Here is a 14,710-nt window from a genome sequence, read left to right on the forward strand (position 1 = left end):
ACCCTTCTGGTGTTTCACAGGAATTTTTGGAATGTTTAAATAAAAATGAACATTTAACTTTTTTTCACAAAAAATTTACTTCAGCTCCAATTTGTTTTATTTTACCAAGGGTAACAGGAGAAAATGGACCCCAAAAGTTGTTGTACAATTTGTTCTGAGTACGCTGATACCCCATATGTGGGGGTAAACCACTGTTTGGGCGCATGGCAGAGCTCGGAAGCGAAGGAGCGCCATTTGACTTTTCAATGCAAAATTGACTGGAACCGAGATGGGACGCCATGTTGCGTTTGGAGAGCCCCTGATGTGCCTAAACATTGAAACCCCCCCACAAGTGACACCATTTTGGAAAGTAGACCCCCTAAGGAACTCATCTAGATGTGTTGTGAGAGCTTTGAACCCCCAAGTGTTTCACTACAGTTTATAACGCAGAGCCGTGAAAATAAAGTCCTTTTTTTTTTTTCCACAAAAATTATTTTTTAGCCCCCAGTTTTGTATTTTTCCAAGGGTAACAGTTGAAATTGGACCTCAAATGTTGTTGTCCAATTTGTCCTGAGTACACTGATACCCCATATATTGGGGTAAACCCCTGTTTGGGTGCATGGGAGAGCTCGGAAGGGAAGGAGCACTGTTTTACTTTTTCAACGCAGAATTGGCTGGAATTGAGATCGGACGCCATGTCGCGTTTGGAGAGCCCCTGATGTGCCTAAACAGTGGAAACCCCCCATTTATAACTGAAACCCTAATCCAAACACATCCCTAATCCCAACGGTAAGCCTAACCACACCCCTAACACACCCCTAATCCAAACCCTATTCCCAACCGTAAATGTAATCCAAACCCTAACCTTAGCCTTAACCCTAGCCCTAACCCTAATGGGAAAATGGAAATAAATGCATTTTTTTTTTATTTTTCCCTAACTAAGGGGGTGATGAAAGGGGGTTTGATTTGCTTTTATAGCGGATTTTTATGATTGGCAGCCATCACACACTGAAAGACGCTTTTTATTGCAAAAAATATTTTTTGCGTTACCACATTTTGAGAGCTATAATTTTTCCATATTTTGGTCCACAGAGTCATATGAGGTCTTGTTTTTTATGGGACGAGTTGACATTTTTATTGGTAACATTTTCGGGTACGTGACATTTTTTGATCGCTTTTTATTCCGATTTTTGTGAGGCAGAATGACCAAAAACCAGCTATTCATGAATTTCTTTTGGGGGAGGCGTTTATACTGTTCCGCGTTTGGTAAAATTGATAAAGCAGTTTTATTCTTCGGGTCAGTACGATTACAGCGATACCTCATTTATATCATTTTTTATGTTTTGGCGCTTTTATACGATAAAAACTATTGTATAAAAAAAAAATCATTTTTGCATCGCTTTATTCTGAGGACTATAACTTTTTTATTTTTACGCTGATGATGCTGTATGGCGGCTCATTTTTTGCGAGACAAGATGACGTTTTTAGTGGTACCATGGATATTTATATCTGTCTTTTTGATCGCGTGTTATTCCACTTTTTGTTTAGCGGTATGATAATAAAGCATTGGTTTTTTTTACGGTGTTCACTGAAGGGGTTAATTAGTGGGACAGTTTTATAGGTCGTGTCGTTATGGACGCGGCGATACTAAATGTGTACTTTTATTGTTTTTTTTTTTATTTAGATAAAGGAATGTATTGGAACAATATATTTTTTTTTTTAGGAATTTTTTTTTATTTTTTTTTTACAAATGCGTGGGGGGCATCATGTTATAGTGTAAGATCGCTGATCTGACACTTTGCTGTGCACTGTGTCAGATCAGCGATCTAACGTGCACTCCTGGAGGCTTCCTGGCACCTGCTCTGGCGCCACCTCCCTGCAGGACCCGGAAGGCCCCCCGCGGCCATTTTGGATCCGGGTCTGTTGCAGGGAGGAGGTAAGAGACCCTCGGAGCAACGCGACCACATCGCGTTGCTCCGGGGGTCTCAGGGAAGCACGCAGGGAGCCTCCTCCCTGCGCGATGCTTCCCTATACTGCCAGAACACTGCGATCATGCAATCATGTTTGATCGCAGTGTGCCGGGGGTTAATGTGCCGTGGGCGGTCAGTGAACGCTCCTGGCACATAGTGCCGGGTGTCAAATGCGATAGCTGACACCCAGCCGCGCTCCCCCCCGTGAGCGCGGCTGATCGCTATGACGTACTATCCCATCGGTGGTCATACGGGTCCACCCCACCCCGACGGGATAGTACGTCTAATGTCAGAAAGGGGTTACGTTTATTAACCCTTCAGGTGCTTCACAGGAACTAAAGCAATGTAGAAGGAAAAAATAAAAATTTTACTTTTTCCCCACAAAAATGTTGATTTAGCCCTAAATTTTGCATTTTCACAAGGGTAACCAGAGAAAATGCACAGTTTAATTTGTTATGCAATTTCTCCCCAGTAAGTAGATACTCCAAATGTGGTGGAAAGCTACTGTTTGGGGACACAGCCAGACTCAGAATGGAAAGTGCACTATTTTGACTTTTGGAATCGATGATGGACATCATAGCGTGTTTGCAGAGCCCCTGATGTGCCTAAACAGAGGAAACCCCCTACCAGTAACCCCATTTTGAAAACTGCACCCCTCAAGGACCTTGTCTAGAGCTTTGGTGAGCACCTTGAACCCACAGTTGCTTCCCTGAAATTTATAAAGTTGAGCCGTGAAAATGAAAAAAGAAACTTTTTCCCCAAAATGTTTCATTTTCACAAGGCTAACAGGAAAAAATTAACCATACAATTTGTTGTGTAATATCTCCTGCGTACACAGATACCCATATGTGGTGGAATGGAAGGAGCGCCTACTGAATTTTGGAGCTCAATTTTGGCTGGAATAGATTGCGGATGCCATGTCACATTTGAAGCGCCCCCAACATGCCAAAACAGCAGAAACCCCACAAAAATGACCCCATTTTGGAAACTACACCTCTCAAGGAATTTATTTGAGGTTTAGTGATCACATTTAACCTTCTGCCAATTCACAGAATTGCATAACATTAGCCAGAATAAATGGAAATTTTTTTTTTTTTCACTAAAATCTTGCTTTGGTCCCAAGTTTTCAATTTTCAAAAGGGATAATAGGAGAAAATGAATAGTAGAATGGAAGAAGCGCCATATAGGAGTTCAGATTTTGTTGTTTTAGTGTGCAGGTGGCATATCGCATTGGCAGAGCCCATGCGGGGCCAGAACTGCAGAAACTACCCATAAGGGTATGTGCCCACGTTGCGGATTTGCCTGTGGAATTTTCTGAGCGGATTCTGCATCTCTTGGCAGAAAACGCAGGTCAAAACAGCACAAAGAATTGACATGCTCCTTCTTTTAATTTGCTGCGTTTTCCGTTGTTTATTTTCCGCACCATTAGCACAGCATTTTTTTTTTTTTTTTTTGCCATTGATTTACATTGTACTGTAAATCACTTGCGGATCTGCAGCGTTTCTGTGCGGGAAAAAACGCTGCGGATCCGCAGGAAATCTGCAACATGTGCACATACCCTAAGTGACCCCATTTTACAAACTACATGTCTCAATAAATTCATCTACTGGTGCAGTGATCATACTGACACCACGACTGTGTCACAGAATTTTATACCAGTGAAGAATTTTTTTTACATTTTTACCACAAAAATTGTTTTAGCCCCAAATTTTACATATTAACATGCTATGAACCCTGACACCATCTGTCATGGGATATTTTTTTTATTTGTATAGCCATTTCTACCTGTTCTTGTATACATGTGGTTGTGTTCCTGAGGTAGAAGTCACTTGAACTTCGAAACGCGTTGAAATAAAAGCCACTTTCCTTTATTTGGATATCTGGTCCTGCATTTTAAATCGGCAGAGCAGATTTCATCCACAAGCCTTCTACCTCTTCACTTAGGACTTCTGGTGGAGATTTCACTTCTGAAGCCAGACATAGTGGATCTGATACATCTTGCTATGATTGCTTTTTTTTGCTCCCTCTGAATTGGATGAAGAGGTTGGAGTCCTGTCTATAGTCCTGGGTAGCTTCTAGGTAGAACAGAGCTGCTTGTCTAACATCTAATGAGTGAACGAACAGTTGTTCTTTCTGATTTCTTGGATGTTGATAATGATGTCAATACCACCTTTGGAACAAATGCAGAATCAAATCTAAGCATTATTCAATCTTCCAAAATCTGAAGGTACGCACCCTTAATAGATAAGGCCTGAATCTCACCTATTCTTTTGGTGGAGGCGATGGCCACTAAAAATGCTGTTTTAAAAGAAAGCCTGTTAATGCTTATGTCCTCTCTAGGTTCGTATGGTGATCTGCATAGAGCATTTAGCGCCAAGCTCAGGTCCCATGGGGCTACTAACCTTCTTACCGTGGGCCTTCAGTCTTTCAAAAATCTGGCAACCCAGGGGTGAGACGCTAAAGGAAAATCAAAGAAGAAACTGCCGAAACGCGATAGATGCTACTGTGTATGTGCCCCTGCCGGCACCATCTTGATGCAGGAATTTTTTTTCTTTACCCAGCAATATTAGAGGCATAATTATACACACGCTACTGTGCAGGCACCATTTTGCTCAATTTAATTTTTGTTTTTTTTATAAACCCAACACAGTATATAAAATAGACGGGAGTTTGATCCTAGTGTCACCTTAGTGTGATCCGATTCTCCAGCATGAGAGAATCACAGGTGCAGAGAAGGTGGAGAACTTAATTTCTTTAATCTTCTCCCTTCTCTGTGTCCGCGGATGTTGGACTGCACTCGGATGACATCTGAGCACAGTCCGATATTTTACAAGCACCCATAGACTTGTATGGGTGCGCCTGATCCGATCGGATGCATCCGCAGCATGCTACAATTGGTTTCTTGTGCTGAATTGGCATGAGCAAAAAAAAATAAATCGCAGATCTGCACTGCTCCATAGTATAACATTGGGCCAAGTGCTATTCAAAAAACATTGGATAGCTCTCAGCCATGTTATACAGTCATGTGAGCGAGCTCTTAAAGCGATCTGAAACTTGTGGATTTACTCTGAAAATTCATCCTAGGATTACTATAATCCGGATTTTAAGCTGCTCATTTTGAGTACAGCAATAAAATGAAATAGCTCATTAGTCCAATTGAATTCAATCTCAGTGCATCCAGCCTGACTAGTGCAGCTTGTACACAGCAATGTGAGATCTCAGCAGTAGAATGGACATTGTGGAGTTGTATGGGAGGAGATTAAACCCTAAAGGTTTTCAAAGTAAAGACATCATCCATGTCAGGTTTAAACAGAGATTTAGATTGTGTAGTGAATTCTGCTGACAGATCTATGATAACGCAGACAATATAATGTGTCATACAGAACAAGGACAGGAACACCTAACCTTACATTCTTTTATATTGGCTTCAGCACCAAAGCACGTTTCAATAAAGACTGCACCAAAACGCGTCTTGTTGCTGACTTCAACACACTGGGCCCTTGTGAAATAAGCAATAGGACACGGGACTGTAACTGCACTTGCACTTCATTATTGTCTGGATGCTAGGTATTCATTGATTCTGTTTGCTCATTTACCGCCCTCTTAATACCTGTGAATGTTGTCTTATCATACATTGTGATACCTATTTAAAAATATTTACAGCCCGATTCAATAAGGTGTTTTCTACAGAATTCAACCTTAAAGAGCTGTCAAAATGTTTGCGCAACGTACAAGAAGTTGCACAAATGTGTGACTAGCCCTTTTCAGGAGGGCCTGGGCCAGCTTTGCTAAAATGGGTGGGATGGGGCAGGACATAGCCAAGTCCACTTGTATGAATCATCAAAATGTATACTACTCAGTGGAAAATGTTGCCAGAAATGTATTGTATTTACTGATAAATATTATATACCATATATACTCAAGTATAAGCTGAGATTTTCAGCCCATTTTTTTAGGCTAAAAGTGCCCCTCTCTGCTTATACTCGAGTCATTCCCAGGGGTCGGCAGGGGAGGGGTAGCAGCAGGAGTGGTGGCTGTCACATACTCACCTGCTCCAGGCACGGTCTCTGCTTCTCCGCTGGTTTCTGGCACCCACAGCTCTTCTTGTGTTCAGCGGTCACATGGTACTGCTCATAAAAGTAATGAATATGGACGTGACTCAACTCCCATAGGCGTGGAGCGCATATTCATTACTTTAATGAGCGGTACCAGTGACCACTGAACACAGGAACAAGCTGCTGGCGCCAGTGAGACCATCAGAGAAGCAGGGACGTGCAGAGACCGCGCCAGAAGGGGGAGAGTAGACGGGCAGGGTGAGCCATGCGATATTCACCTGTCCCCGTTCCACCGCCAGGCTGTGTCTTCCGCGTCCTCTGGCTGTGACGTTCAGGTCAGAGGGCGCGATGACGTAGTTAGTGCACGCCCTCTGCCTGAACAGTCACTGCAGAGACTCGAAAGACACAGCGGCGTGCGGCGGTGAAACAGGGACAGGTGAATATCGCAAGTGCCGGTCTCCTGAGCTAGCGGCGACTCCCACACCTGGCCCCCATACCGCGCCGGTGTCCCTGCCTGCTCAGGACACTGGCACCAGACCCCCAGTGACGAGAGGTGAGTGTAATTTTTTTTTAATCGCATGGGGCATATTATTCTATGGAGCATCTTATGGGGCCATCAACCTTAGTGCAGCATTACATGGGGCATAATATTCTATGGAGCATCTTATGGGGCCATCATTAACCTTTTATGCAGCATTATATGCGGCGTATTTTGTATGGAGCATCTTATGGGGTTCATCATGAACTGTATGGAGCATCTTATGGGGCCCATCATGAACTGTATGGAGCATTATATGGGGCACCTAATTCAATATGGATATTCAAAAACACTTAACCTACTGATGTCTCAATCAATTTTACTTTTATTGGTATCTATTTTTATTTTTGAAATTTACCAGTAGCTGCTGCATTTCACACTCTAGGCTTGTACTCGAGTCAATAAATTTTCCCAGTTTTGTGGCAAAATTAGGGGTCTTGGCTTATACTCGAGTATATATGGTAACTCACTTTTATATACTTATGGGTGTCAAAACCTTCAATAAATTCTCTAAGTGCCCCTAAATAGGACAATGTATTCAGAGACAAGTCTGCTTTAACAGAAACACTAGACTCACACAACCTATCATTTTTTGATGAGTTTTAAGTTTTTCAACCATGTTCTATTATTGATATATAAAATCTAGAAGTAACACGGGTTGAAGCTGTAGAGAGCTCCTCACGAGTTACCTATGAAGCAACAAGTTTCACATTTGTGCCCGACCCTAGTAATACCTTGATATTATGAACACAGATATTGTACATCAGCCAGGACATGCGATCTAGTGCTTTTGCCATAAAACCTTTTATGTGACCGCTTTTCCATTCCCACTAAAATAAATTGAAGTTTTTCCTAAATTATGTGCTGGTTTTAAGCTGTCTTCTTCCCTCAAACAAGAGGATGCTCGCAGCCATAGCTGAATTTAAGCTGTCAATGCCTGGCACAACAGGAATGTACAGTCTCTTGCCATTTAATTTTTCAGCCAGCAGTAATGACTCTAAACTCAGTCCATGTGTCTCTCCCCCAATCACAAGTGCGCTAGAACCTCTGGCCCATGGTTCAGAATATCTCTGTATAGGAATGTTTGGAATTTCTTGCTTTTCGTGATCCTCTCCATCTTCTTCGTCACTGGATGAGTAATCGTCATGAATTTTATGTAGCCTCCTAGAATCCGATGAAATACTGCCATAATCAATAGCTTTATCAGGACATGTGGTTTCATTGCGGATTTTCTGCCAGAAGTTATCTGCAAGAAACACCTGTGTGTCTTCCGAGAGATAGTTAGAGACCGTGTTCCAGTCTAAGCTGCAGATTATCGGCAAGCGAAAATGGGCTCCCATTCCAGCTCTGATTACTTTAGGCTCCCAGGCGTCAACACAACCTAGAAATAAAAAAATAAATAAAAAATTTTTACTTAGTTAATGGCAGAGAGACAACACATGTCCATTTACCCTAGTAGGGCATATGTCTTAGGCCACGTTCACACATTCAGTAATTGATCAGTATTTTACCTCAGTATTTGTAAGCCAAAACCAAGGAGTGGGTGAAAAATAGGAGTGGTGATGTGTTTCTATTAAACTTTTTCTCCGATTGTTCCACTCCTGGTTTTGGCTTACAAATACTGAGGTAAAATACTGACCAAATACTGCTAGTGTGAAAGTAGCCTTAGATAGAGGAAGGTCCTGATCAGGAGAACTCCTCTATGACCCTGAAAGAAGAGCCTCTATGAGACAACGGAGATGGCTAGTCTTCCAAGTGGCACCCATAAAATATTCCCCAGCACAAGCAGCTGTTTGCCAGGCATCCTTGGAATGGACCCTGCTGATTTCCATAATGCAGATACCTTAACAAAAGGTGAGCTAAGGAGTTACAAATTAAATTAGCCAACATTTACATGCTGGACTATAGGATCCGGATAGAATTCCTAATTCTATATGTATTTAGAATGTGCCTCCGTTCCTAGTCACTTTCTGCTCTGCACAGTATACATACAGTGCTGGTGGCAGAGCCTAGTGGAGAAGTCCCATATAGTTACAGCCGGAGTTGTCCTCCGTAAATGTCAGATGTAACATATTGCTGGCACATTGCTAAAATTACCTAGCCCAGCATTTATCCCCACAGTGGACATGTTCAATGTAATTAGAGGGAGGGGGCTTTCTGTCAAACCATTGGCATTCTGTGATCGAAGGGTGCAAATTGTTTTCTATGGCGACAAGGAGCCAAATTAAGGCCCCCAACTGTGCCATCTATGAAATCCTTTTAGAGAAAGGACTTAATGGGATGTCCAAGTTTTATTTTTGGAGCAATCAAACTATCACCCCATCATATCCCATAAGGTATGAAAAATAAAAAAAATAAAAGATAAATATCTTCAATTACCAAAAACATACACATACGAGCCATTTGATATTACCACGTCCGTAATGACCCCCAACTATAAATTTAATTCATTATTCACCCTGTTCAAGGAACTCAAAGCAAAAAGTGGTAAACAGTCATACGTGTCCCACATTTGTATCAGTAAAGAAACTCAGCTCATTGCAATTAAAAAGATAAAAAACTCACAGCTGAAGGAAAACTGAGCAGGCTTTGTCAGACATTTATGGCCTATCCTGTGGACATACCATAAAGGTCTTTGATGAGACAACCTAGCCTCCAATTTTTGATGTCTTGCATGAAACTCTAGACTGCAAACAGCATTAATAAAATTCATGCAAGAATTAGAAAACTCCAATGTGATGTTTAGTTTGGATCTAAATTAACAACGAAATAAACAAACATTGTAAGTAGAAGAGACGATTGAGGTTTCCAGCTCCAGCATAACACTGAGGCTCCCTAGTCAGTGGTAAGAGGAGCTTGGGCCTATGCAGGATACTAACCTTTTGTGAGCAGGACTTTATTGCAGCCAGCCCCAGCCGCACATCTCAGAATGGTGCCCAGGTTCCCAGGATCACGGATGTTATCACAGATAAGAGAGAGCGGTAAACTGTTATGGACCTGGATGTCCGGAAACTTCATCTTTACATGATCAGGTTTCCCAAAAATTCCTATGGAGGAATTCAAAGAGTGATATTGCTGCTGTCACATGCCGCTTACAACATTACAGTCATATCATCCCATTATTCAAGTGGCAAAACTATATGGTCAGTTACAAGACTGATCAGCTGCTGGCAGCCAGAGGTTAGCATTGAGCTGAGCTACAGTATGCAGCTCCATTTTATGTGTAGAAAAGGCAAGGCAAAATAAAGAAAAAAAAAAAAATGTTGTGTGGAAAAGGTGTGGAAAAACAACGAACATTCATTAAAAAAACAGCAAAATTGATCCGATTTCATCCTCAAGCCATCATACAAAGAAGTATATAAAACTAATTATAAAGGAAGATGAGATTCAAGCAAATTATATGTCTCATCTACTGGTGAGTATCAAAATCCAGGACACACAATAGAACAACATATGAATAGTTAATAATAAAAATAAAGGATTATATACAATCTCTAGTTAGGAAAAAAAAAAAAAAAAAACACATTTGTTACTCTCTTTCTTCCCTTCTCCTTTCTTTCCCCTTTTACAATAGTAACATAAGTCCTATTATGGGCACATTCTTGTGGCCATTTCATTTAACCCCCTCAGGGAACTAAGTGCCTAGCTTGAAGATCCAAAAAGATTCTCTATTAACCAACCTCCTAAAACAAGATGGATGAGATTCAGGGATTTGTTCTTGTATTTCCAATCTTAAACAAGAGGGATCTTTGTCTAAACACTTATTCTATATACAAACTATGATTTAAAATCCCATGCATTATTTTGGTCTGCGTTCATCTTTTTCCTAAAGGTCTGAATACTTTTTTTTCAGTCACAATTTTTGTATCTAGTAATTCTTTGGTGGTATTGTAGAATCTTTTCCTCACTTGTAGTGGCTTTAGAATTCCTTGAAAAGATAGATCGCTTCATATGGGGCAGGAAGTAATCTGGAGTCCCGTGTCAAGGCTAGGCTTGTTTCTTGGCATTTCCCCTTGACTATAATGGGGTTTAGGGATTCTGCATGCATTGATAACTTTTTTCACACCGTTTAAAAGGGGCATTCCCATTTCCAAGACCCTATCCCAATATGTAGTAGGTGGAATAATATGAGCAAATGCCTCCAACTAGAAATGTTATACTTTCCTCATGTGCAGGATCTTAGGTATCTATATTATACTGCATTTCTAATTGGAGGCATTTGCTAATATTATTACTACATAATGAGATTGGATCTTGTAGATGGTAATGCCCCTTTAAAATCAGGGTTAAGTTGTGCATCCTCCCACATAATTGGGATAGTGCTACTTTTTTCAGAGATGCCTCTTATATTTAAGTTGTTCATTCTTAAATTGTCCTCAAGGTTAGCATTTTTCTGGTTAAGTAATGAGATTTCATTTTACAAGAGATCCACAGAGGTTTTTTTTTTAATTCATTTTGTTTGTTTTGTAAATCCGTTATCTTGCACTTCATATATCCGTTATGGATGGTTTAATCTCAATGATTTGTGACCTAATGAGTTGTTGAATCAAGGTTTTTCATTTTATATAGACGTACTCTGGATAAAAATTTCAGATGCCGGATTATAATTATTGGACTTGGAAGATTAGTAATCCATCTCATTCTGTGAGTTACTCGGTATTTAACGGGGACTCTTCCTTTGTATCTGGAGACTCTGTTTCCTTGTCTGAATCAGAATGCATTATCTGAAGACAAAAGATTTTAAAGAGCAACACAGAGATCTCGTATAAATTCTTGTGATGCCGGGGCATCTGATGCAGGAATGGTCTCCATTCAATTCCCTGCTGTAATCCCATTAGTGTAAGACTGCGTGGGTAGCGAAAAGTGTACTGGGTTAGAATCCGGATATAGAGGTTTCCATAATGTATATATATATGAAATGCTGCCGAGACCTCTGCACGTGTATCCTGATCATACATCCCCTCCGCAGGTGCACACTGACGGGAGCAGAAAGCCATTGACGAATGACATAGTTGTTCCTAGTTTGCTCCTCAATAAAAGGCTCATCTGAGGTGTATTTTGCGTCTCCCTGGTATCCCCCGTTGCAGTCATCAGCCGAAGCCGAGTTGCAGGGTACAGCGGCTGGAGATGTCAGTGAGGGGATCGCAGCTGTCAGAGATAGATGTGGAGAAGGGGGAATATCCTCTACCCCCTTGTTCAATTGTATGGGACTCATCGTGACAGATCGCCCATCTACCAATTCTCCATCAGAGTTACTTTCACACGGGGATCCATTATGAGTGACATCTTTCTCCTCTATGTCATTACAAGTAATTACCCCTTCTGTGGGTATATACCCCACCTTCAGCCCATTCTATGATGAGGGCGATCTATTGATGCCCCGTTCTTTGTTCTGGGTTGGAAGTAGCTGTGATGCGGCATGCGGCTTATTAATATGCAAATCCTTCTCTGATAACAAGGAGATGTGCAATGCTTTCCCCTGAGTAAGGAATATAGATATTAGGACCTGCACACCTTGCTAGGGGATGCCCCCTTCTACTGTGATGTTCCAGTGAGGCGGTGATCTGTGGCTTTATCCTCTGCTGCTTGCCACGCTTGTTCGGGTGTAGGCCGGAGTGTGAGAGAGGGGAAGTCCTGTTGATGGAGCGGGGAGCAGTTCTATTCCCTTTGTGCTCAGCTGTTTGGGGGGGATAAGTCCTCAGGGAAGGTTCTGTAGTGTTGTCTTTATGTCCCGTCTCCTGCAACAGGACACCTTTCAGTATAGGAGATGCGCTTTGTAGGAGGATGACAGCGTCGGAGCGGAGGAGCTTCTAGCAGCGGCATTCAGCCTCTTCGCATTGCGTACCTACCTTGGAGACGCAATCCTGGAAGCCATCCTTCTTTTCTGTACTTGTCCAGGGATGTTCCCACATCTAGTAGTCCAATAAAAGTCCACTTGAAAGTTCCAGTTCTCTGCCAAACCAAATGCCCAACAAAAGTAACACTAATAGAATGGTAATAGCAAGACTACAGAGACTGCTCTAGCACTCCTCCGAGGCACCACAGATACCAGACTTTCATTCCATCTTTACTCACCCATTAGCCCTTGTGGCTTGACAAGATCAGACCATATCTTAATATCTTCAAACTTTACTTTAATTAGGTTTGCCTTCTTTAGTTTCTCAGGCGGCAGCGTCTTCAGCTGGTCTACTCTACTGAAGAAGAGTGTTTGCAGGACTGCACCAGCATCTAGAGCGTCCACCAGCAGCCTCTGTCCTTCCAGCAAAACCTGTCCATGGCGCTCACGGAAGTTTCTGGACTTCACAATTGTAACTACTTTGCTGAATATGAGGGATAAAAAAATATATTATTATAAGCACCTTCAATTATATAAAAAAAGGAAAGAGGACAAAGAAGCATAACGACAAAACGAGTATCAGACATAATCCTAGGGATTAATCAATTCTGGAATAACTATGGTGAGAAGGGCTCATTCAGACATCCATGTACATCGGTCCGTACTGGCCGTAAGTCTCCCGACTGGAGCGTGTCTGATTTCCATGCGGCTGTCATGCTTGGTTCGGGAGAGCCGTGGCCAGTCTGTGTTCAGAGTGGTTCGCACGGACGCCTGAATGGGTCCTTATAGCGACTTATTTATTTTAAATCAACCAAGGCTGATCCCTGTTATTTCATTGTGTATCTCAATATACTCAAATCAACAAATAAAGTCAAATGATTGCCATTCAAACCACGCAACCAGACTTAGCCACAATGTTAAATGTATAGAAAATAGTTTATTAGTAATTACAAAAATAAATCAAGATGATTATAAACAAAGAAAAAAACCTCCAAATGTTAATGGAGCGGAGAAATCCACATAACATAAATCGACACAGCAATTAGAAGGATAAAATTGGTAATATCGCTGCCCATGCCAAGACTATGGCCTCACATAGAATTTAATCATAGTGCATAAGGCTCAATAGATATCTCTAATATAGTGGAGCTTAATAGATTAATCACTGCTAAAAAGCATATATTATAACGCTCTCTACCTTTGTGCAATCATGCTGATATCAATTTGTAATAAATTATATAAAGTGCAAAGGGCAGACGTAAACCAAATAATTCACTCACATGCGGTCTGATGTCTGTGTCTCCGTTCCTGTACCCCGACGCGCGTTTCGTAACACTTCCTCAGGGGGCGTGTCGGGGTAGAGGGACGCCGGACCTTTAAATCATACCTGGACCAATCAGAGACAAGTATAGGACGCCGAGAAAGCAACGTGGTTCCGGAAATACTAAGGGCGCTGATGCCGTCAGACGCGCACCGGAAATGACTTCACAAGTTCCGGGCCGTGGACCGCAAGCAGGCAGGCGCTCAGTGATGAGCGCAATGCGTGCCAGCTAAATCCCAAATGCCGGAATAGGTGACGTCTGTGCACAATCAGATCATCCAGCAGCGCACATTTCCGGATTACCAGGCATGTAAAATCTTAAGAAAACCATAAATATTAGTGACAATACCTAAAAAACATGTAAAAATATATAAAAATTGGATAATGCATAATGTGTATCTCATAAAAAATTACCATAAACGATACTAGTGAATAATTAATATTAATTATAAAATAAATTTAACAATATATAAAACTCTGATGTATAAATATTACATAATAAAGTGACCTAGTGACAGATATAGTGATTAATTGTGATAATTTATTACATAATTTTTATATATAGTGAATAACTTCATAAATTTAAAGTGACAGGTGCCGCATAAATAATATATTTCATTCTTTCAATGTCTTCAATAGCAGTATCTTAAGCCGTCCCATACAAATCCTGGATGGAAGAAGGATGACACATAAAGTCCAAATACCATAACAGATGGAATCTATAATGATGATGAAAAGAAAAATGATTAAAATCCATAAAACATCCCAATACCCCTAAAAAACACTAGTATACCCAAAGACCGAACTACTGCAAGAAAGCTGAAAAACCAAAATTTTCATTAAGCCCTATAGGGGCTACACTGCCTAATCTGTAAATCCATTTACTTTCCAGTCTAGCGAGACTTTTCGCTATGTTGCCCCCTCTTGCCCCCATTTGGACAATATCAATACCCTTGATTTTCAAATGTCTGGACTCACTATTATGATGTTCAAAAAAATGTCTCGGTATGG

General features: G+C 41.2%; 1 protein-coding gene across 6 annotated transcripts in view; it reads right to left on the bottom strand.

The window, feature by feature from the left end:
• Nucleotides 1-4,294: 4,294 nt before the first annotated feature.
• The window catches only part of MRM3 (mitochondrial rRNA methyltransferase 3), a 63,019-nt gene continuing 52,603 nt past the window's right edge, over nucleotides 4,295-14,710 (bottom strand). For all 6 annotated transcript variants that reach the window (XM_077296364.1, XM_077296367.1, XM_077296366.1 and 3 more), the window contains 3 exons: nucleotides 12,618-12,862; nucleotides 9,422-9,589; nucleotides 4,295-7,923 (listed from right to left, as the gene is read on the bottom strand). In XM_077296364.1, the coding sequence (XP_077152479.1) occupies nucleotides 7,400-7,923; nucleotides 9,422-9,589; nucleotides 12,618-12,862 (937 nt within the window). In that variant the 3' untranslated portion in view covers nucleotides 4,295-7,399. The remainder of the gene's footprint in view (nucleotides 7,924-9,421; nucleotides 9,590-12,617; nucleotides 12,863-14,710) is intronic.

Source organism: Ranitomeya variabilis, chromosome 3, assembly GCF_051348905.1.
Source record: "Ranitomeya variabilis isolate aRanVar5 chromosome 3, aRanVar5.hap1, whole genome shotgun sequence".
Classification (NCBI taxonomy): domain Eukaryota; kingdom Metazoa; phylum Chordata; class Amphibia; order Anura; family Dendrobatidae; genus Ranitomeya; species Ranitomeya variabilis.